The sequence below is a fragment of the Pleurodeles waltl genome, chromosome 3_1 (genome assembly GCF_031143425.1).
Source record: "Pleurodeles waltl isolate 20211129_DDA chromosome 3_1, aPleWal1.hap1.20221129, whole genome shotgun sequence".
In the NCBI taxonomy this organism is placed as follows: Eukaryota; Metazoa; Chordata; class Amphibia; order Caudata; family Salamandridae; genus Pleurodeles; species Pleurodeles waltl.
Genome location: NC_090440.1, coordinates 1,649,744,730 through 1,649,768,012, shown reverse-complemented (window position 1 = coordinate 1,649,768,012; position 23,283 = coordinate 1,649,744,730). Strand labels below are relative to the sequence as shown.

The 23,283-nt window shown below is 43.6% G+C and overlaps 1 protein-coding gene across 1 annotated transcript in view; it reads left to right on the top strand.

Moving 5' to 3' along the window:
- The window catches only part of LOC138283610 (dynein axonemal heavy chain 11-like), a 2,790,563-nt gene that overhangs the window by 2,409,717 nt on the left and 357,563 nt on the right, over positions 1-23,283 (top strand). Inside the window, exon 69 of the mRNA XM_069221547.1 lies at positions 6,246-6,481. Within this exon, the coding sequence (XP_069077648.1) occupies positions 6,246-6,481 (236 nt within the window). The remainder of the gene's footprint in view (positions 1-6,245; positions 6,482-23,283) is intronic.

Genomic DNA, 23,283 nt, shown 5'->3' with positions numbered 1-23,283 from the left:
ATGACGCCAGTATTCAGCACAAGATGTAGGGCGATTGTTTGGCAGGAACCTAAAATTCAAAAAGTGGCCTGCAAAGCAACTCAAGGCACAGTAAGGTACAGGATACGAGCTTTCTCTCTTCTTCCCTCCCCTCCACATTAAACCCTGTGAAATAAGACAGGATAACTCCATCATTTCTGTCACTAATGCACAACATCAAAACACTTCCCACATAAACTTCACTGCAAATACAGCCCCTCCAACCAATCACTTCCTACAATGGGCTTCAGTACCTCACCTGGGGCACGAAGCGGTATACAAATGCAATTACAATTACAAGACTGCAAACCCGACAATCTAAGCAATGGAAAACATCATCCTTACTAAACTGAATACGAATCAGAACATTTAGATCGTAAACCATAAGTTTCTGCGAGTGTAAACTTTGCAGAAATAAATTTGGAAAACATCACCGCCAGATATTTTACAGAGAAATGCAGTCACATTATTTTCCCGCCAATCCACTTAAACATGGCCTTGTTTTAATCACAAATTACGTATAATCTTCAAAAGCGAAAACTCATTAGCCATAATTTGAGTTTAAAAATAACTCCTTTTTAACTCCCACATGAGACCTTCCTCTCCATGGAGAGGAAGTTGTCTGGGAACACTGGGACAAACACAAACGAAAACACGTTTAATATCGACGGTGCAAAAAGTACTTTCAATATTACTCGGATACACATTCAAGGCGACTCCTGATCATGCAGGTTAAAAAACAATTGTGGATTAAGTTGCAGTTGCTACTGAAAGGAAATATAAAATGCTCCAAAATAAATAAATACATGCATTTCTCGAAAGGATATAGGTGGGATAGGAAACTGAGCAAGCTGCTCACAGCATTAGGAAAAGAGTGCATTAGCTGCAGTGCTTAATTTGTAAATAAAAACGTACTGGTACCCAAAGCTCTCTTTTGAAACATGCGGCTGCTGCATTTAAGTGTGCAAGCCATCTCGGGCCTCTTCAATCCATTCACTGCCACGCCCTGCCCTTTCAGCTCACTCTTGCAGCTCCCTGCTTTCTCCCTTTGCGACACTTTTAAATTTTTCTCTTACTCCGTCTTTCCCAAATGTCTTTTGCTCACAGTAAAATGCTTGAGGCAGACAATAAGTGCCGGCCCTCAAAAATAAGTGCCAGTGCCACGCACCAGAGACCACCGGCTCAAATTAAGCTCTCATTCGCTGGGATGGGTGGTGCAACTTTTATATCCAAATCCCAGGGAAGCCACATTACAGTATTATGCCAATGTAAGTAACATGGCTCTTGTTCATCATCTATTAGAAACACGACAACAAAAAGAAAGTGTTTATCTAGGCTAGTGACAACAATTGGTTTAGAAGCCCACTATTTTAGTATATAAGAACTAATATAAGGACTAATGCAATTTTTTTGCAGCTCAAACAAAATGCTGCAGCAATAAAGCATTTCCTCTTTTCACACTTTAGTTCGTACAGTGGCTACCACCAATGAGTATGGGCAGCTAAGCTCCTCGCAATCTGTCTTAAAATATAAAAATAAATTAAAGATAATGAAGACATCTTCACAAGATCGACGACAAGGAAACAATCAATGTTATTTTTTTCTTAAGTTGCATAATAAGAGGAATTCTGTACTTTTGTTAAATCAGGGGTTGCTTTAAATTCATTTCAGTGTATCATATTTATTTGTCGTGAAAATGAAATAAGGAATCTGTATGTGAACTGCTAAACTGTGTGGTGCAAAATGAATGTCTAATGCTTTATTCACAGTGTGTACATGCTATTGTGATGCATTACTTTGTGAATTTACCTGTCACTACATCAACGCAGCGGTTACCGCTCAGAAGAGATTCATGCAGAGACCTGTGAAAGCCAATGGTCCGCATTTCTACACAAACACTCAAACCCCCATTCTTTCCTTTGTTTGGTATATACACGCAATAATTAGTTTTAGCATCCATGGCCTGTGGTACATTTTTTTGTAATTTAATGAATTCCTGACTAATGGGTTCAGAATAGAGTGCTAATCAATGTGCATTTTTCCAACCCTAATAAAAGAGCGCTGCTTGTCAAACCATAATTCCACCATTTAAGTTGCTGTGAAGATGACACATCTGCCTGGGAACTGAATGCGTGCCTCATGTGTACTGCGAGGGAAATTTGCAGATTGGTACCTCAAGGGAGAGCGGGTGTCCAGAACTGGCAGTGAAAACCAGGCTTGGTCCAGAGGTGTGATTCTCCTCTGCTCAGCGTGATGGAAAACTGGTGCTTAAAGGGAAGACTGAGGCCCTCTGTACCACCTTGTACAGATTCCACGAGGCGTCCACAAACTCCACAGACTGCAGGAGGAGCGAGTGCCACCACCCTGCTCCCAGCTGTGACGGCTGCCCTCTGTGCATCTGCAGCTCAGGACTGCTGCCCACAGTATACCCGTGCCATCTCCCACACATGAAATAAAGTTAACATTTCAGTTCACAAAGTATTAAAAAACAAGCAACAGTGAAGGAAAAGAGACGGCCTCGTCATGACTTAAATTAAGTCATTGCGCATGACGTGCGGCAGCCATTGTGAATTAGTGGAATGTACTTTAAATATTGTAACAGTAGCGATTTTCTCTACGCACCGGCAGTACATAAGAAAATCGATTGTCTTTGCACCTTGGAGGCAGGGGGCAGAAATAGGCACCCTCATAAAACAGCCTCTAACATTTGACCTCGGTTTTTAAATGCACAGCACATGTAACCAGAGAAGAAGATGATTTAGAGCTCTGTTAACAAAAACAGACTGGAGCCACTGGAAACATCCAGCGCTATGGTCAAATGTTATTAGCCTCAGAAAAAAGCAGTCCCCAAGCACATGCTACATTGGCACAAGTGGAAGGGTACAAGTACTGGGGCCATGCTCCAGGGGAGTGTACAACTGTGGAAAAGGAGGTGGGACAAAGAGCAAGGATTGACCACTAGCAAGCAAGGATTTTTTAAGGACACTGAAACAAACCAGTGAAAAAGCAGAGAGTACTCAAAGAAGTATAGAAGTATATACTAAAGTATATACAAGAGGTCTCGAATGCTCGACCTAAAAATGGGCTAATCTTGAAAGAGAGGTGTTCTGACAACAGCCTTGTAAAACGCAGGGCTTTAAACACCCAGGCTGTTTTTTATCAGTGAGGCTTCACTATGTCAAAGGGGACATTACCTCACATTGTTGCTGGGCATAGAGGACCAGGGCCGATATCAGGAAAGCTATGTAAAACCTCTGATGGCAGGCACATGCACATTAGCACGTGTGCCTTTCCAAAGGGCATGATTTTGCCTGACCCTCGAGCAGAGCGAAGAACAGAGATTCGATATGCGGTGAATGTCTAGTTTGAGTAAAAACAAAAAAATCGAAGGTAAGAATTGAGGTGGGGCCCCACAGTCCTAATTAGGGAACCAACTGTGGTGGGAGGTAAAGAGCGGGACAGTCGGCATCGTGCAGTGGTAGGAGCTAGAGGAGAGAGCTCGGCCATTATTGATCTGTAATTACGGTTCCCTCACTTTGAAGTTACATAAATAAAAGTAAGCAGGTGCCCTGGGGGAAGCAGAGACAAGCTTTGAATGCACAGCAAATGTGGGGGGATAACAATTATAGCCCTGTTTACAGAAACAGAAGTGGGAGCAGTGATGAGGCGTTTGGTACAACATTGCTCTGCAAATTAAAACGGAAGATTCACTGAACACGAGCAGGAAATGGAGAAAAAAAGTCCCTTGAAGACCAGATACACAGGCCATAATGTAATTACACAGTAGTTAGCCCCTGCTTCCACACAGAAGAAGGGGGGGATGAGAGGCATGACTGACCATTAGCAAGCAAGGATTTTGAAATGACACTTAAACTAGCAAATGAAATAGCTGGAAGCCCACAGAAGAAGTATACTTAAAAGTATACAAGAGGTCGTACACTTACACTTGACCTACAAAGGGAAGGATAACTGCTGGCAACTTTGTGACTTTTAACAAAGCTACTGCAGAGATGATAAGAGCTCGACTAATAGAGTGGGTGGAGAGACAAAATAGCTGGGATTTAGAGTTTAGATGTCCACACTACTAAGTGCAGCAGCTCTAGTTTTAATGGCCATGTGTGTTCTTCGGCCTGGTAGGTCTCTCAGTATTGTGAATATGTGAGTTCTCAATTGCATTTAACAAGGCTGGGCTGGTGATACTTTGGTCAATGATGCCTGGCTGGGGTGCCCTTGATGGCTAGTATTTGTTATCAGTGAGCATTATAGAGACAGTTAATCACACATAATGATCCTAGAAAGTGGTGAATTGACTGACCCCATATATTTAACAAACATTAAGCCAGGCATTGATGTGTGCTTACTCCTCTGCTGCTCTACATTTTTACCAGTACCCGGGGGTGGAAGATTGGGAGAAAAAGGCAGATTCTACACCTAGCTGGCTGGTGAGCACGTTTGTGCCCTTTTCTTTCTGGTATGCTACTCCAGGATGTCACCCTAGTTGGATGCGTGAGTAATCATCAAATAAGCAAACATGCTCTGACTAATATCTCCTCTATACAAGATGTTATTACACAGATAATGAGCTTTGGGCCGATAACTGCTGGGAGTAGCAGTCATGTTGGCAACAATGAAATTAAGCTAGTTACAGGTTATAGCTATCTTGAGCTAATGACAGCCAATAGATTGTCATAGCAAGAAAATGCTCGAGTTCAGGAAATGCACGGATGTTGCACTTATAGAAGACTAAAACACGTGAATATTATTCTTGCATCTTCATAATGACCCTTAGCAAAGGTGCTGCCTGTTCTGCTTTGGGTTCTGATTCTTGGAAACCATGGGCAGCCTTCGCAAACTTGAAGGGCCCATCTAGAAGTGTGTTGCTTTGGAGATGTTCTGTTTTATTGTTTTTCAATAAAACATGGAAAGCCGCCACTCGGACAGCAATGAACATTTCGCAATTTCATAACATAAGTTATATATATGTATTGTACCTAAACAGGAAGTATCAGCTGTTTAGGCATTATACAAATAGAGCATAACATGAACAAAAGAAAACGTTAACAACAACTCTAAATGAGCGCGAGCGAAGAGTGCATGTGGCTCTTATATTATCTGAAGAGTGAAGACCCATGAGGTATTTGAATCACAGGGAGGTTAAAAACAGTATTGAGTAGGGGAAGGGGCGGCGTAAGAGACAGAGGCCCCTTAACTAGCAGAGTACAGTGTGCTCACATGAGCATATTCATCTCACACAACCAATGCACCTTCCCATCCCTTTTACTGTGAATCTGAAGAGAATTAATTGGCCCCTAATGCTTATTCACATCTAGTGTACTCACTTCCCATAGTGTCAAGGGGATGTAAGGGGGTCTGATGTCCTCTTCTGCTATCTAGAGTGTGTCTTAGGCCTGCAGAACCTTGTCCCTCACTTGGTCAGGGTGTGTGATTTGGGAATTCCAAGTGGGGGCAGGGGAATGGAGCCAAACATATTAGTGGATGCTATCAACGAGGAACAGTAATTATTGAGTTGCATGTGACACCTCAGTTATGTCTTGGTGTGTCTCTGTAAGAGAATGGCTATAATGCCCCGGCAAGTAATAGTTCCCAACGTAAGGCTTTGATTTGCTCCAATACGAGTGAATGAACAATACATGTTTTATCCCGAAGTGTGCACTGCCCATTTACTCATCTACTCTTCACTTTAATTGTAAGTAAAGTGAGCCATATGATCAGGGGCGATGTATTCAGGGGTGTGCTGTACGGACTAGAGTCACTACCGCTGATTGGTGTAAAAAGGGCTTATGCAATATTTTCAGTCTTTTGATTGTTCTGTTTTGGCTGAATAAGAAATGTGACCAGAGGAGGGAGGGAGCCCTTGTAAGAACATTAGGGTAAGAGCCCAAAATTGAAGCACACACAACTAAGGCTTTAAGAACCTGGAAAATCGAAGCAATTGCATTTTTGGAAGCAAATCCATCGACCAAGCACTTTAATACTGTGATAAATTAAATGATACATGGAAGAGGTCGTTATTATTTTAGAATGATTCCTTTAAATTTGGTATGAAATGATTGTGATGATAATGCATTAGGGTGAATTTGGTTATTAACTTATTTTGTGTTGAGTGTTGGTGTTTTATATGAACCTATGACAATGAATGAGAAAAAATAAATAACTATATTCAAAGTAAGTTTTATTTTGATACAACTTGCTTTTTTATGTTTTAGGTTCTCATTCCAATGACTGAAGGTCTTGATCCAATCTCAATGCTAACAGATGATGCAACAATTGCTAAATGGAACAACGAAGGGCTGCCTAGTGATAATATGTCCACACAAAATGGCACAATTCTCACAAATTGTGAACGATGGCCTCTACTGATCGATCCCCAGCTCCAGGGAATCAAATGGATAAAGAGTAGATACGGCTCTAATCTAAAAGTCATCCACCTGGGACAACGAGGGTATGAGATTTTAGTGTGTGAGTGTGTTTGGTTGTGTGTAGCCCTGTCCTCCTGTGGGCCTGCATGTCTCCATGCCAGGAGTGCGTGTATAGCGGCATGTGTGCACAAACCCATGGCTCCCTACTCATATAGTAAAGTGCACTATGAAATGCATGAAGGTCATGGAAAGTTGGTCTGCCATTTAAGGCAAAAAGGTATAGAGACTGAGTAGGATGGTCTTCCTGCACCTTGTTCGGACGTCCAAAATACATGAACGCCTATTTACATTGGGGAAAACTGCTTTTATAAGTGCTTGAGCCCTGCTTAACCTTGAGGACAAAGAGCCTTCTTTAGAGTTTGGCAGACAGGGTACTCCATCACAATTGTGGTGGTTGTCCCATCCAGAGTATTACAAATACCTTATAGTCAATGGCACTTTGTAATATGATAAATAAGTGCTTGAGTCCTGCTTAGCCCTGACGACTAAGGGCCTTCTTTAGAGTTTGGCAGACAGGGTACTCCATCACAATTGTGGTGGATGTCCCATCCAGAGTATTACAAATACCTTATAGTCAATGGCACTTTGTAATATGATAAATAAGTGCTTGAGTCCTGCTTAGCCCTGACGACTAAGAGCCTTCTTTAGAGTTTGGCAGACAGGGTACTCCATCACAATTGTGGTGGATGTCCCATCCAGAGTATTACAAATACCTTAGTCAATGGCACTTGTAATATGGCAAATGGGACATCCTCCACCTTTGTGACAAAGTCTCTGTCCACCAAATTCCAAAAGGACCTTAAATGTCCAGGTATAAATGGTTTTGGTGCCTCATATAAAGATTTCTTAATGAGGAAAGAAAGAAAAGATAGCTATAACTTAAGAACACACTTGGGATTACATGCATGTACCAGGGTGGGGAATTTATTGTGCATGACCCACAAGCTATTTGAATTTTCATTCAAGACAAGACGTCTTACTGTTTAATTTGTCGGACTGATGACTCGGCATAACATTATATTAAGAAAAGGTGTGGAATCCGATGCACAAATGTAATCAGTTTGGCTTTAACAAATTCTATTGTAGTGAGAAATGTTTGAAGATCTGTGATTGGATTCCTGCTGTCTAGGTCAGGGTTGGCCAGTCCACCCTGAGCCTACCCCAAGAAAAATAATCTTTTTCTATTGGTGAAAACAGACCGGGTGAGGCTTCGGGGAAGGACACTATGCTGCTGTTAACTGGAGTTTGAGGGTGAGTGTGAGAACAGCAGTCTTCTCAGAGGGAGGCAGATGTACACACAATGGACAGCAAAAACATGTATATAATGCAAATGAGGGAGGCAGTGTCTTGCAGCTCCCTACCGTGCCTGTTAAGAGGATGGAGAGTGGAGAGTGGGCCAGCCTTTCATCCCTTTCCATCGGTGCCCTGCCCTAAGCACTCTGTCCATCCAGAGCTCTCGTGGTTTGGCATTGGTCCCCTCCACTGGCTGTATTCTTCTCTGGTAATTGTATGCGTGTCACTCAGGCCTCTCGCATAATTTATTTCTCTTCCAGCCATCTAATCTCTGCTCATTGTACCACTGCTATTGATTCTTTGTTCATCCCGGGCCTCTGACATCTGCCTTGGGCCAGACAGCTGTACTTGTCAATTGTGCACAGCTGTCATGGTGACTTTTGTTTGGCCCACATAGAGTTCCTGGCCCAATTCCCTTATGTGCTTGCTGGGTTATGTGAAAGAGCGCGAGTGAGAGAGAAAGGGAAAAAGTCAAAAAGACTAACTCTGTCCATCTATGTCTATCGCAAGGTCTGCGTGGGGTTGACCCCACACTCTTTTTCAGAGACAGTTCGTGGCTGTCCAACCCACCCTCTCTGAAACTGCCATCTCACATTTGCTCATTATCTCCATCTAATGCTTTCAGTCTTTTCTTAAAAGCATTTTATAGATTCGTAGATTTTTATGGGAAATATCACTTACAACGCAGCGCAGCAAATACAACTCAATGAATTTACCACAATACCTTTACCACACATATGCGTTTACCATACATGGCTTTACCACACATGTCTTTACCATGCGAATATACTCTTACCATGCATGCCTTTACGAAGAATTTCGTTGTAAATGCATGGATGGTAAAGGTATATGCATGGTAAAGGTTTTGAAGGTTTGAAGGTAAGTATTTTTAAAACATTTTTAAAGGCATGAGTGGTAGGGTAGAGATGTATGTGTGGTACAGGTTTTAAAGGTAAGTGTAGGTAAGTGTATATATATATATATATATATATATATCTCTATATATATATATATATGTTTTTTATATATTACCTACTGGCAGTTGCCAGTAACTAGTTGTAGTTAGGACCACGTTCTCTAGAAAAAGCTGTTTTTTGCTTGCCTATATCTTTGGAGCCACTTGACAGTCACGTGCCCTAAGGTAACTATAACTCTCGCCATGTACTGCTAATTACCCCACAAATTACGGCACCCATGACATCTTTGATAACATCCTTGATAATATCAATGTAATATTTGCAGTAAAAAAAATTAGGAAAAAACTGTGCACGGTGAGGGCGCGAGTTATAGTTACCATAGGCCACGAGTTATATTTACTTGAGGTAACGCTAACTAAAATTGATGAATTTCTATGGTTTTGTATGCTTGAAATGTGAACCTAACTATAACATCCTTTTTCAGTCTACATATATATATATATAGTAAAAGTTAAAAGTTATTGGGTCGCAATGGCATTTTTAGATTTAGGTGGGTATGGGTTTTGGAGTGGTAAGGGCATATTTTGTTTTAGGGTGGTTTTTGATTTGTAAGGGTATTTTTAGGCTTTAGTGAAGTTATGGGTTTGTGGGTGGTAAGGGTATAGGATGGGTAAAGGTTATTGGGTGGTAATGGCATTTTTCGGTTTTAGGGTGGGTATGGGTTTTGGCGTGATTAAGGGCATTTTTAGATTTTAGGGTGGATATGGGTTTTGGGGTGATAAGGGTGTTTTTAGGTTTTAGGGTGGGCATGGGTTTTGGGGTGGTAATGTCATTTTTAGGTTTTAGGGTGGGTATGGGTTTTGAGGTGGTAAGGGTATTTTTAGGTTTTGGGATGGTAAGGGGTTTAGTTTTTAGGGTGGGTATGGGGTTTGGGGTGGTAAGGGGTGTTTAAGTTTTAGGGTAGGTATGGGTTTTGGGGTGGTAAGAGCACTTTTGGGTTTTGGGGTGGGGAAGGGTTTTGGGGTGGTAAGGGCATTTTTAGGTTTTAGGGTGGGTTTGGGTTTAGGGGTGGTAAGGGCATTTTTAGGTTTTAGGGTGGCCATGGGTTTTGGGATGGTAGGGCTTTTTAGGTTTAGGGTGGGCATGGGTTTTGGGGTGGTAAGGGTATTTTTAGGTTTGAGGGTGGGTATGGGGTTTGGGGTGGTAAGGGGTGTTTAGGTTTTAGGGTGGGTATGGGTTTTGGGGTGGTAAGGGCATTTTTAGGTTTTAGGGTGGTTATGGGTCTTGGGGTATTAAGGGTTGTTTAGTTTTAAGGTCGGTATGGGTTTGGGGTGGTAAGGTCATTTTTAGGTTTTAGGGTGGGTATGAGTTTTGGGGTGGTTAGGGCATTTTTAGGTTTTGGGGTGTGCATGGGTTTTGGGGTGGTAAGGTTATTTTTAGGTTTTAGGGTTGGTATGGGTTTTGGGTGGTAAGGGATGTTTAGGTTTTAGGGTGTGTATGGATTTTGGGGTGGTAAGGGCATTTATAGGTTTTAGGGTGGTTATGGGTTTTGGGGTAGTAAGGGCTGTTTAGTTTTAAGGTGGGTATGGGTTTTGGGGTGGTAACAGCATTTTTAAGTTTTAGGGTGTGCATGGGTTTTGGGGTGGTAATGTCATTTTTAGGTTTTAGGGTGGGTATGGGTTTTGAGGTGGTAAGGGTATTTTTAGGTTTTGGGATGGTAAGGGGTTTAGTTTTTAGGGTGGGTATGGGGTTTGGGGTGGTAAGGGGTGTTTAAGTTTTAGGGTAGGTATGGGTTTTGGGGTGGTAAGAGCACTTTTGGGTTTTGGGGTGGGTAAGGGTTTTGAGGTGGTAAGGGCATTTTTATGTTTTAGGGTGGGTTTGGGTTTTGGGGTGGTGAGGGCATTTTTAGGTTTTAGGGTGGTTATGTGTTTTGGGGAGGTAAGGGCTTTTTTAGGTTTTAGGGTGAGCATGGGTTTTGGGATGGTAAGGGTATTTTTAGGCTTTAGGGTGGGTATGGGGTTTGGGGTGGTAACTGATGTTTAGGTTTTAGGGTGTGTATGGATTTTGGGGTGGTAAGGGCATTTTTAGGTTTTAGGGTGGGTATGGTTTTTGGGGTGATAAGGGTTGTTTAGTTTTAAAGTGGGTATGGGTTTTGGGGTGGTAACAGCATTTTTAAGTTTTAGGGTGTGCATGGGTTTTGGGGTGGTAAGGACATTTTTAGGTTTTAGGGTGGGTATGGGTTTTGCGGTGGTAAGGCCATTTTTAGGTTTTAGGGTGGGTATGAGTTTTGGGGTGGTAAGGGCATTTTTACGTTTTAGGGTGAGTTTGGGTTTTGGGGTGGTAAGGAAATTCTTAGGTTTTAGGGTGGGTGTGGGTTTTGGGGTCGCAAGTTTTTGTTTTGGTTTTAGGGTGGGTATGGACTTCGGGGTGGTAAGGGCACTTTTGGATTTTGGGGTGGGTATGGGTTTTGGGGTGGTAAGGGCATTTTTAGGTTTTGGGGTGGTAAGGGGTGTTTCGTTTTTAGGGTGGGTATGGGGCTTTGTGTGGTAAGGGGTGTTTAGGTTTTAGGGTGGGTATGGATTTTGGGGTGGTAAGGGCACTTACCGGTTTTGGGGTGGGGAAGGGTTTTGGGGTGGTAAGGGCATTTTTAGGTTTTAGGGTGGGTTTGGGTTTAGGGGTGGTAAGGGCATTTTTAGGTTTTAGGGTGGCCATGGGTTTTGGGATGGTAGGGCTTTTTAGGTTTAGGGTGGGCATGGGTTTTGGGGTGGTAAGGGTATTTTTAGGTTTGAGGGTGGGTATGGGGTTTGGGGTGGTAAGGGGTGTTTAGGTTTTACGGTGGGTATGGGTTTTGGGGTGGTTAGGGCATTTTTAGGTTTTAGGGTGGTTATGGGTCTTGGGGTATTAAGGGTTGTTTAGTTTTAAGGTCGGTATGGGTTTGGGGTGGTAAGGTCATTTTTAGGTTTTAGGGTGGGTATGAGTTTTGGGGTGGTTAGGGCATTTTTAGGTTTTGGGGTGTGCATGGGTTTTGGGGTGGTAAGGTTATTTTTAGGTTTTAGGGTTGGTATGGGTTTTGGGTGGTAAGGGATGTTTAGGTTTTAGGGTGTGTATGGATTTTGGGGTGGTAAGGGCATTTATAGGTTTTAGGGTGGTTATGGGTTTTGGGGTAGTAAGGGCTGTTTAGTTTTAAGGTGGGTATGGGTTTTGGGGTGGTAACAGCATTTTTAAGTTTTAGGGTGTGCATGGGTTTTGGGGTGGTAATGTCATTTTTAGGTTTTAGGGTGGGTATGGGTTTTGAGGTGGTAAGGGTATTTTTAGGTTTTGGGATGGTAAGGGGTTTAGTTTTTAGGGTGGGTATGGGGTTTGGGGTGGTAAGGGGTGTTTAAGTTTTAGGGTAGGTATGGGTTTTGGGGTGGTAAGAGCACTTTTGGGTTTTGGGGTGGGTAAGGGTTTTGAGGTGGTAAGGGCATTTTTATGTTTTAGGGTGGGTTTGGGTTTTGGGGTGGTGAGGGCATTTTTAGGTTTTAGGGTGGTTATGTGTTTTGGGGAGGTAAGGGCTTTTTTAGGTTTTAGAGTGAGCATGGGTTTTGGGATGGTAAGGGTATTTTTAGGCTTTAGGGTGGGTATGGGGTTTGGGGTCGTAACTGATGTTTAGGTTTTAGGGTGTGTATGGATTTTGGGGTGGTAAGGGCATTTTTAGGTTTTAGGGTGGTTATGGGTTTTGGGATAGTAAGGGTTGTTTAGTTTTAAGGTGGGTATGGGTTTTGGGGTGGTAACAGCATTTTTAAGTTTTAGGGTGTGCATGGGTTTTGGGGTGGTAAGGACATTTTTAGGTTTTAGGGTGGGTATGGGTTTTGCGGTGGTAAGGCCATTTTTAGGTTTTAGGGTGGGTATGAGTTTTGGGGTGGTAAGGGCATTTTTACGTTTTAGGGTGAGTTTGGGTTTTGGGGTGGTAAGGAAATTCTTAGGTTTTAGGGTGGGTGTGGGTTTTGGGGTCGCAAGTTTTTGTTTTGGTTTTAGGGTGGGTATGGACTTCGGGGTGGTAAGGGCACTTTTGGATTTTGGGGTGGGTATGGGTTTTGGGGTGGTAAGGGCATTTTTAGGTTTTGGGGTGGTAAGGGGTGTTTCGTTTTTAGGGTGGGTATGGGGCTTTGTGTGGTAAGGGGTGTTTAGGTTTTAGGGTGGGTATGGATTTTGGGGTGGTAAGGGCACTTACCGGTTTTGGGGTGGGGAAGGGTTTTGGGGTGGTAAGGGCATTTTTAGGTTTTAGGGTGGGTTTGGGTTTAGGGGTGGTAAGGGCATTTTTAGGTTTTAGGGTGGCCATGGGTTTTGGGATGGTAGGGCTTTTTAGGTTTAGGGTGGGTTTGGGTTTTGGGGTGGTAAGGGTATTTTTAGGTTTGAGGGTGGGTATGGGGTTTGGGGTGGTAAGGGGTGTTTAGGTTTTAGGGTGGGTATGGGTTTTGGGGTGGTTAGGGCATTTTTAGGTTTTAGGGTGGTTATGGGTCTTGGGGTATTAAGGGTTGTTTAGTTTTAAGGTCGGTATGGGTTTGGGGTGGTAAGGTCATTTTTAGGTTTTAGGGTGGGTATGAGTTTTGGGGTGGTTAGGGCATTTTTAGGTTTTGGGGTGTGCATGGGTTTTGGGGTGGTAAGGTTATTTTTAGGTTTTAGGGTTGGTATGGGTTTTGGGTGGTAAGGGATGTTTAGGTTTTAGGGTGTGTATGGATTTTGGGGTGGTAAGGGCATTTATAGGTTTTAGGGTGGTTATGGGTTTTGGGGTAGTAAGGGCTGTTTAGTTTTAAGGTGGGTATGGGTTTTGGGGTGGTAACAGCATTTTTAAGTTTTAGGGTGTGCATGGGTTTTGGGGTGGTAAGGGCATTTGTAGGTTTTAGGGTGGGTATGGGTTTTGCGGTGGTAAGGGCATTTTTAGGTTTTAGGGTGGGTATGAGTTTTGGGGTGGTAAGGGCATTTTTATGTTTTAGGGTTGGTTTGGGTTTTGGGGTGGTAAGGGCATTTGTAGGTTTTAGGGTGGGTATGGGTTTTGGGGGGTAAGGGCTTTTTTAGGTTTTAGGGTGGGCATGGGTTTTGGGGTGGTAAGGGTATTTTTTAGGCTTTAGGGTGGGTATGAAGTTTCGGGTGGTAAGGGCATTTTTAGGTTTTGGGATGGTAAGGGGGTTTAGTTTTTAGGGTGGGTATGGGGTTTGGGGTGGTAAGGGGTGTTTAGGTTTTAGGGTGGGTATGGGTTTTGGGGTGGTAAGAGCACTTTTGGGTTTTTGGGTGGGTAAGGGTTTTGAGGTGGTAAGGGCATTTTTATGTTTTAGGGTGGGTTTGGGTTTTGGGGTGGTGAGGGCATTTTTAGGTTTTAGGGTGGTTATGTGTTTTGGGGAGGTAAGGGCTTTTTTAGGTTTTAGGGTGAGCATGGGTTTTGGGATGGTAAGGGTGTTTTTAGGCTTTAGGGTGGGTATGGGGTTTGGGGTGGTAACTGATGTTTAGGTTTTAGGGTGTGTATGGATTTTGGGGTGGTAAGGGCATTTTTAGGTTTTAGGGTGGTTATGGGTTTTGGGATAGTAAGGGTTGTTTAGTTTTAAGGTGGGTATGGGTTTTGGGGTGGTAACAGCATTTTTAAGTTTTAGGGTGTGCATGGGTTTTGGGGTGGTAAGGACATTTTTAGGTTTTAGGGTGGGTATGGGTTTGGCGGTGGTAAGGACATTTTTAGGTTTTAGGGTGGGTATGAATTTTGGGGTGGTAAGGGCATTTTTACGTTTTAGGGTGAGTTTGGGTTTTGGGGTGGTAAGGAAATTCTTAGGTTTTAGGGTGGGTGTGAGTTTTGGGGTCGCAAGTTTTTGTTTTGGTTTTAGGGTGGGTATGGACTTCGGGTGGTAAGGGCACTTTTGGATTTTGGGGTGGGTATGGGTTTTGGGGTGGTAAGGGCATTTTTAGGTTTTGGGGTGGTAAGGGGTGTTTCGTTTTTAGGGTGGGTATGGGGCTTTGTGTGGTAAGGGGTGCTTAGGTTTTAGGGTGGGTATGGATTTTGGGGTGGTAAGGGCACTTACCGGTTTTGGGGTGGGGAAGGGTTTTGGGGTGGTAAGGGCATTTTTAGGTTTTAGGGTGGGTTTGGGTTTAGGGGTGGTAAGGGCATTTTTAGGTTTTAGGGTGGCCATGGGTTTTGGGATGGTAAGGGCTTTTTAGGTTTAGGGCGGGCATGGGTTTTGGGGTGGTAAGGGTATTTTTAGGTTTGAGGGTGGGTATGGGGTTTGGGGTGGTAAGGGGTGTTTAGGTTTTAGGGTGGGTATAGGTTTTGGGGTGGTAAGGGCATTTTTAGGTTTTAGGGTGGTTATGGGTCTTGGGGTATTAAGGGTTGTTTAGTTTTAAGGTCGGTATGGGTTTGGGGTGGTAAGGTCATTTTTAGGTTTTAGGGTGGGTATGAGTTTTGGGGTGGTTAGGGCATTTTTAGGTTTTGGGGTGTGCATGGGTTTTGGGGTGGTAAGGTTATTTTTAGGTTTTAGGGTGGGTATGGGTTTTGGGTGGTAAGGGATGTTTAGGTTTTAGGGTGTGTATGGATTTTGGGGTGGTAAGGGCATTTATAGGTTTTAGGGTGGTTATGGGTTTTGGGGTAGTAAGGGCTGTTTAGTTTTAAGGTGGGTATGGGTTTTGGGGTGGTAACAGCATTTTTATGTTTTAGGGTGTGCATGGGTTTTGGGGTGGTAAGGGCATTTGTAGGTTTTAGGGTGGGTATGGGTTTTGCGGTGGTAAGGGCATTTTTAGGTTTTAGGGTGGGTATGAGTTTTGGGGTGGTAAGGGCATTTTTAGGTTGTAGGGTGAGTTTGGGTGTTGGGGTGGTAAGGAAATGTTTAGGTTTTAGGGTGGGTATGGGTTTTGGGGTTGTAAGGTTTTTTTGGGGTTTTGGGGTGGTAAAGGGTGTTTCGTTTTTAGGGTGGGTATGTGGCATTGTGTGGTAAGGGGTGTTTAGGTTTTAGGATGGGTATGGATTTTGGGGTGGTAAGGGCACTTTTTGGTTTTGGGGTGGGTAAGGGTTTGGGGTGGTAAGGGCATTTTTAGGTTTTAGGGTGGGTTTGGGTTTTGGGGTGCTACGGGCATTTGTAGGTTTTAGGGTGGGTATGGGTTTTGGGGTGGTAAGGGCTTTTTTAGGTTTAAGGGTGGGCATGGGTTTTGGGGTGGTAAGGGTATTTTTAGGCTTTAGGGTGGGTATGGGTTTGGGGTATTAAGGGTTGTTTAGTTTTAAGGTCGGTATGGGTTTGGGGTGGTAAGGTCATTTTTAGGTTTTAGGGTGGGTATGAGTTTTGGGGTGGTTAGGGCATTTTTAGGTTTTGGGGTGTGCATGGGTTTTGGGGTGGTAAGGTTATTTTTAGGTTTTAGGGTTGGTATGGGTTTTGGGTGGTAAGGGATGTTTAGGTTTTAGGGTGTGTATGGATTTTGGGGTGGTAAGGGCATTTATAGGTTTTAGGGTGGTTATGGGTTTTGGGGTAGTAAGGGCTGTTTAGTTTTAAGGTGGGTATGGGTTTTGGGGTGGTAACAGCATTTTTAAGTTTTAGGGTGTGCATGGGTTTTGGGGTGGTAAGGGCATTTGTAGGTTTTAGGGTGGGTATGGGTTTTGCGGTGGTAAGGGCATTTTTTGGTTTTAGGGTGGGTATGAGTTTTGGGGTGGTAAGGGCATTTTTATGTTTTAGGGTTGGTTTGGGTTTTGGGGTGGTACGGGCATTTGTAGGTTTTAGGGTGGGTATGGGTTTTGGGGGGTAAGGGCTTTTTTAGGTTTTAGGGTGGGCATGGGTTTTGGGGTGGTAAGGGTATTTTTTAGGCTTTAGGGTGGGTATGAAGTTTGGGGTGGTAAGGGCATTTTTAGGTTTTGGGATGGTAAGGGGGTTTAGTTTTTAGGGTGGGTATGGGGTTTGGGGTGGTAAGGGGTGTTTAGGTTTTAGGGTGGGTATGGGTTTTGGGGTGGTAAGAGCACTTTTGGGTTTTGGGGTGGGTAAGGGTTTTGAGGTGGTAAGGGCATTTTTATGTTTTAGGGTGGGTTTGGGTTTTGGGGTGGTGAGGGCATTTTTTAGGTTTTAGGGTGGTTATGTGTTTTGGGGGGGTAAGGGCTTTTTTAGGTTTTAGGGTGAGCATGGGTTTTGGGATGGTAAGGGTATTTTTAGGCTTTAGGGTGGGTATGGGGTTTGGGGTGGTAACTGATGTTTAGGTTTTAGGGTGTGTATGGATTTTGGGGTGGTAAGGGCATTTTTAGGTTTTAGGGTGGTTATGGGTTTTGGGTTAGTAAGGGTTGTTTAGTTTTAAGGTGGGTATGGGTTTTGGGGTGGTAACAGCATTTTTAAGTTTTAGGGTGTGCACGGGTTTTGGGGTGGTAAGGACATTTTTAGGTTTTAGGGTGGGTATGGGTTTGGCGGTGGTAAGGACATTTTTAGGTTTTAGGGTGGGTATGGGTTTTGGGGTGATACGGGCATTTGTAGGTTTTAGGGTGGGTATGGGTTTTGGGGTGGTAAGGGCTTTTTTAGGTTTAAGGGTGGGCATGGGTTTTGGGGTGGTAAGGGTATTTTTAGGCTTTAGGGTGGGTATGGGTTTGGGGTATTAAGGGTTGTTTAGTTTTAAGGTCGGTATGGGTTTGGGGTGGTAAGGTCATTTTTAGGTTTTAGGGTGGGTATGAGTTTTGGGGTGGTTAGGGCATTTTTAGGTTTTGGGGTGTGCATGGGTTTTGGGGTGGTAAGGTTATTTTTAGGTTTTAGGGTTGGTATGGGTTTTGGGTGGTAAGGGATGTTTAGGTTTTAGGGTGTGTATGGATTTTGGGGTGGTAAGGGCATTTATAGGTTTTAGGGTGGTTATGGGTTTTGGGGTAGTAAGGGCTGTTTAGTTTTAAGGTGGGTATGGGTTTTGGGGTGGTAACAGCATTTTTAAGTTTTAGGGTGTGCATGGGTATTGGGGTGGTAAGGGCATTTGTAGGTTTTAGGGTGGGTATGGGTTTTGCGGTGGTAAGGGCATTTTTTGGTTTTAGGGTGGGTATGAGTTTTGGGGTGGTAAGGGCATTTTTATGTTTTAGGGTTGGTTTGGGTTTTGGGGTGGTACGGGCATTTGTAGGTTTTAGGGTGGGTATGGGTTTTGGGGGGTAAGGGCTTTTTTAGGTTTTAGGGTGGGCATGGGTTTTGGGGTGGTAAGGGTATTTTTTAGGCTTTAGGGTGGGTATGAAGTTTGGGGTGGTAAGGGCATTTTTAGGTTTTGGGATGGTAAGGGGGTTTAGTTTTTAGGGTGGGTATGGGGTTTGGGGTGGTAAGGGGTGTTTAGGTTTTAGGGTGGGTATGGGTTTTGGGGTGGTAAGAGCACTTTTGGGTTTTGGGGTGGGTAAGGATTTTGAGGTGGTAAGGGCATTTTTATGTTTTAGGGTGGGTTTGGGTTTTGGGGTGGTGAGGGCATTTTTTAGGTTTTAGGGTGGTTATGTGTTTTGGGGGGGTAAGGGCTTTTTTAGGTTTTAGGGTGAGCATGGGTTTTGGGATGGTAAGGGTATTTTTAGGCTTTAGGGTGGGTATGGGGTTTGGGGTGGTAACTGATGTTTAGGTTTTAGGGTGTGTATGGATTTTGGGGTGGTAAGGGCATTTTTAGGTTTTAGGGTGGTTATGGGTTTTGGGTTAGTAAGGGTTGTTTAGTTTTAAGGTGGGTATGGGTTTTGGGGTGGTAACAGCATTTTTAAGTTTTAGGGTGTGCACGGGTTTTGGGGTGGTAAGGACATTTTTAGGTTTTAGGGTGGGTATGGGTTTGGCGGTGGTAAGGACATTTTTAGGTTTTAGGGTGGGTATGAATTTTGAGGTGGTAAGGGCATTTTTACGTTTTAGAGTGAGTTTGGGTTTTGGGGTGGTAAGGAAATTCTTAGGTTTTAGGGTGGGTGTGGGTTTTGGGGTCGCAAGTTTTTGTTTTGGTTTTAGGGTGGGTATGGACTTCGGGGTGGTAAGGGCACTTTTGGATTTTGGGGTGGGTATGGGTTTTGGGGTGGTAAGGGCATTTTTAGGTTTTGGGGTGGTAAGGGGTGTTTTGTTTTTAGGGTGGGTATGGGGCTTTGTGTGGTAAGGGGTGTTTAGGTTTTAGGGTGGGTATGGATTTTGGGGTGGTAAGGGCACTTACCGGTTTTGGGGTGGGGAAGGGTTTTGGGGTGGTAAGGGCATTTTTAGGTTTTAGGGTGGGTTTGGGTTTAGGGGTGGTAAGGGCATTTTTAGGTTTTAGGGTGGCCATGGGTTTTGGGATGGTAAGGGCATTTTAGGTTTAGGGCGGGCATGGGTTTTGGGGTGGTAAGGGTATTTTTAGGTTTGAGGGTGGGTATGGGGTTTGGGGTGGTAAGGGGTGTTTAGGTTTTAGGGTGGGTATAGGTTTTGGGGTGGTAAGGGCATTTTTAGGTTTTAGGGTGGTTATGGGTCTTGGGGTATTAAGGGTTGTTTAGTTTTAAGGTCGGTATGAGTTTGGGGTGGTAAGGTCATTTTTAGGTTTTAGGGTGGGTATGAGTTTTGGGGTGGTTAGGGCATTTTTAGGTTTTGGGGTGTGCATGGGTTTTGGGGTGGAAAGGTTATTTTTAGGTTTTAGGGTGGGTATGGGTTTTGGGTGGTAAGGGATGTTTAGGTTTTAGGGTGTGTATGGATTTTGGGGTGGTAAGGGCATTTATAGGTTTTAGGGTGGTTATGGGTTTTGGGGTAGTAAGGGCTGTTTAGTTTTAAGGTGGGTATGGGTTTTGGGGTGGTAACAGCATTTTTAAGTTTTAGGGTGTGCATGGGTTTTGGGGTGGTAAGGGCATTTGTAGGTTTTAGGGTGGGTATGGGTTTTGCGGTGGTAAGGGCATTTTTAGGTTTTAGGGTGGGTATGAGTTTTGGGGTGGTAAGGGCATTTTTAGGTTGTAGGGTGAGTTTGGGTTTTGGGGTGGTAAGGAAATGTTTAGGTTTTAGGGTGGGTATGGGTTTTGGGGTTGTAAGGTTTTTTTTGGGTTTTGGGGTGGTAAAGGGTGTTTCGTTTTTAGGGTGGGTATGTGGCATTGTGTGGTAAGGGGTGTTTAGGTTTTAGGATGGGTATGGATTTTGGGGTGGTAAGGGCACTTTTTGGTTTTGGGGTGGGTAAGGCTTTGGGGTGGTAAGGGCATTTTTAGGTTTTAGGGTGGGTTTGGGTTTTGGGGTGATACGGGCATTTGTAGGTTTTAGGGTGGGTATGGGTTTTGGGGTGTTAAGGGCTTTTTTAGGTTTAAGGGTGGGCATGGGTTTTGGGGTGGTAAGGGTATTTTTAGGTTTTAGGGTGGGTATGGGGCTTGGGGTGGTGAGGGGTGTATAGGTTTTAGGGTTGTATGGGTTTTCGGGGTGGTAAGGGCATTTTTAGGTTTTAGGGTGGTTATGGGTTTTGGGGTATTAAGGGTTCTTTAGTTTTAAGGTGGGTGTGGGTTTGGGGTGGTAAGGTCATTTTTAGGTTTTAGGGTGGGCATGAGTTTTGGGGTGGTAAGGGCATTTTTAAGTTTTGGGGTGCGCATGGGTTTTGGGGTGGTAAGGTTATTTTTAGGTTTTAGGGTGGGTATGGGTTTTGGGTGGTAAGGGCATGTTTAGGTTTTAGGGTGGATATGAGTTTTGGGTTGGTAAGGGCATTTCTAGGTTTTAGGGTTGTATGGGTTTTCGGGGTGGTAAGGGCATTTTTAGGTTTTAGGGTGATTATGGGTTTTGGGGTTATTAAGGGTTCTTTGGTTTAAAGGTGGGTGTGGGTTTGGGGTGGTAAGGTCATTTTTAGGTTTTAGGGTGGGCATGAGTTTTGGGGTGGTAAGGGCATTTTTAAGTTTTGGGGTGCGCATGGGTTTTGGTGTGGTAAGGTTATTTTTAGGTTTTAGGGTGGGTATGGGTTTTGGGTGGTAAGGGCATGTTTAGGTTTTAGGGTGGATATGAGTTTTGGGTTGGTAAGGGCATTTCTAGGTTTTAGGGTGGGTTTTGGTTTTGGGTGGTAAGGGCATTTTTAGGTTTTAGGGTGGGTATGAGTTTTGGGTTTGTAAGGGCATTTCTAGGTTTGAGGGTGGGTTTTGGTTTTGGGTGGTAAGGGCATTTTTAGGTTTTAGGGTGAGTATGGGTTTTGGGCTGGTAGGGTTTTTTTTAGGTTTTAGGGTGGGTATGGATTTTGGGGTGGTAAGGGCACTTTTGGGTTTTGGGGTGGGTAAGGGTTTTGAGGTGGTAAGGGCATTTTTAGGTTTTAGGGTGGGTATGGGTTTTCGGGAGGTAAGGGCTTTTTTAGGTTTTAGGGTGGGCATGGGTTTTGGGGTGGTAAGAGTATTTTTTTTAGGCTTTAGGGTGGGTTTGGGGTTTGGGGTGGTAAGGGGTGTTTAGGTTTTAGGGTGGGTATGGGTTTTGGGGTGTTAAGGGCATTTTTAGGTTTTAGGGTGGTTATGGGTTTTGGGGTAGTAAGGGTTGTTTAGTTTTAAGGTGGGAATGGGTTTTGGGGTGGTAACAGCATTTTTAAGTTTTAGGGTGTGCATGGGTTTTGGGGTGGTCCGTTTATTTTTAGGTTTTAGGGTGGGTATGCGTTTTGGGGTGGTAAGGGCATTTTTAGGTTTTAGGTGGGAACGAGTTTTGGGGTGGTAAGGGCATTTTTACGTTTTAGGGTGAGTTTGGGTTTTGGGGTGGTAAGGATTTTTTGGGGTTTTAGGGTGGGTATGGGTTTTGGGGTGGTAATGTTTTTTTAGGTTTTAGGGTTTGGTATGGATTTTTGGGTGGTAAGGGCACTTTTGGATTTTGGGGTGGGTAAGGGGTTTGGGGTGGTAGGGCATTTTTAGGTTTTGGGGTGGTAAGGGGTGTTTAGTTTTTAGGGGGGTATGGGGTTTTGTGTGTTAAAGGGTGTTTAGGTTTTAGGGTGGGTATGGATTTTGGGGTAGTAAGGGCACTTTAGGGTTTTGGGGTGGCTCAGGGTTTTGGGGTGGTAAGGGCATTTTTTGGTTTTAGGGTGGGTTTGGGTTTTTGGGTGGTAAGGGTATTTTTTGGTTTTAGGGTGAGTATGGGTTTTGGGGTGGTAAGGGCTTTTTAGGTTTTAGGGTGGGCCTGGGTGTTGGGGTGATAAGGGTATTTTTAGGTTTTAGGGTGGGTATGGGGTTTGGGGTGGTAAGGGGTGTTTGGGTTTTAGGGTGGGTATGGGTTTTGGGGTGGTAAGGGCATTTTTAGGTTTTAGGGTGGGTATGGGTTTTGGGGTAGTAAGAGTTGTTTAGTTTTAAGGTGGGTATGGGTTTTGGTGTGGTAAGAGCATTTCAGGTTTTAGGTTGTGCATGGGTTTTCGGGTGGTAGGGTTATTTTTAGATTTTAGCGTGGGCATGGGTTTTGGGTGGTAAGGGAATTTTTAGGTTTTAGGGTGGGTATGAGTTTTGGGGTGGTAAGGGCGTTTTTAGTTTTTAGGGTGGGTTTTGGGTGGTAAGGGCATTTTTAGGTTTTAGGGTGGGTATGGGTTTTGGGCTGGTAGGGTTTTTTTAGGTTTTAGGGTGACTATGGGGTTTGGTGTGGTAAGGGGTGTTTAGGTTTTAGGGTGGGTATGGGTTTTGGGGTGGTAAGGGTATTTTTAGGTTTTGGGGTGGTAAGGGGTGTTTCGTTTTTAGGGTGCGTATGGGGTTTGGGTGGTAAGGGGTGTTTAGATTTTAGGGTGGGTATGGGTCTTGGTGTGTATACATATATTATTATACATATATATATATATTATATATATATATATATATATATATATATATATATATATATATATATGTATATATATATATATATATTATTATATATATAATGTATGTTATACTTACCGCTAGTTTTTACCATGCATATGCCTTTACCAACTATGCCTTTAATATGAAATTTTCGTGGTAAAGACATTCGTGGTAAAATCATTTGCATTGTAAAAACATTTTGTGGTAAGTGTATGCATGGTAATGACCATGCATTGTACTTACCACGTTGTAGAGGCATGCGTTGTAAGTGCATGCATTGTTCCATCATACAACCATCTTAAATATGCCTTGTTGCTTTATGTGTACTTACTCCCTCAATGGACGGTTCAAAAAGTGTTACTTCTTCTGTAACATGCTATATCTGTGTGGTTTTATTGAATGTCTCTCCACTGGGTTCAAGGTTCCAAGTTGAACTTTTGGTCCAGTTTATTTATGTGTTCCAACTCCTAATAATATTAACAGTCGAATAATCATTTTCCCTATGCATTGATGAAATCTTCCTACAGGATCTGTAGAACTCCCCACAAACCCACTGCTCATGAAGATGGAGCTACACATCTTCTGATTACCTACTTCTGATTCCATTTTCACTCACCTATCTCCCCCAGGCGGGCAGTCTCTGCACAACCTCTAAGCCCATCTCATCCGTGCAGGCAGTGTGAACACTTCAACCTCTCCTTCCATCTAAAACCTTCTCTCATGTCTCATTTTATCCACTGAATCTGCTGATGCTGTTTGGGGTGGTGCATTTGTTGGGAGTGTGCGTCTGCAGGTTATGCACCTGCATGTTAAATGGCCCTAAATAGAGTGTGTTGAGTTGTACTGTGCCTTTGTAGGATTCGTGAGTGTGTCTGCAGGGTGAATGTGTGCATCTGTGTGGAATGCGTGTATGTCTCGGTGGTATTATAGG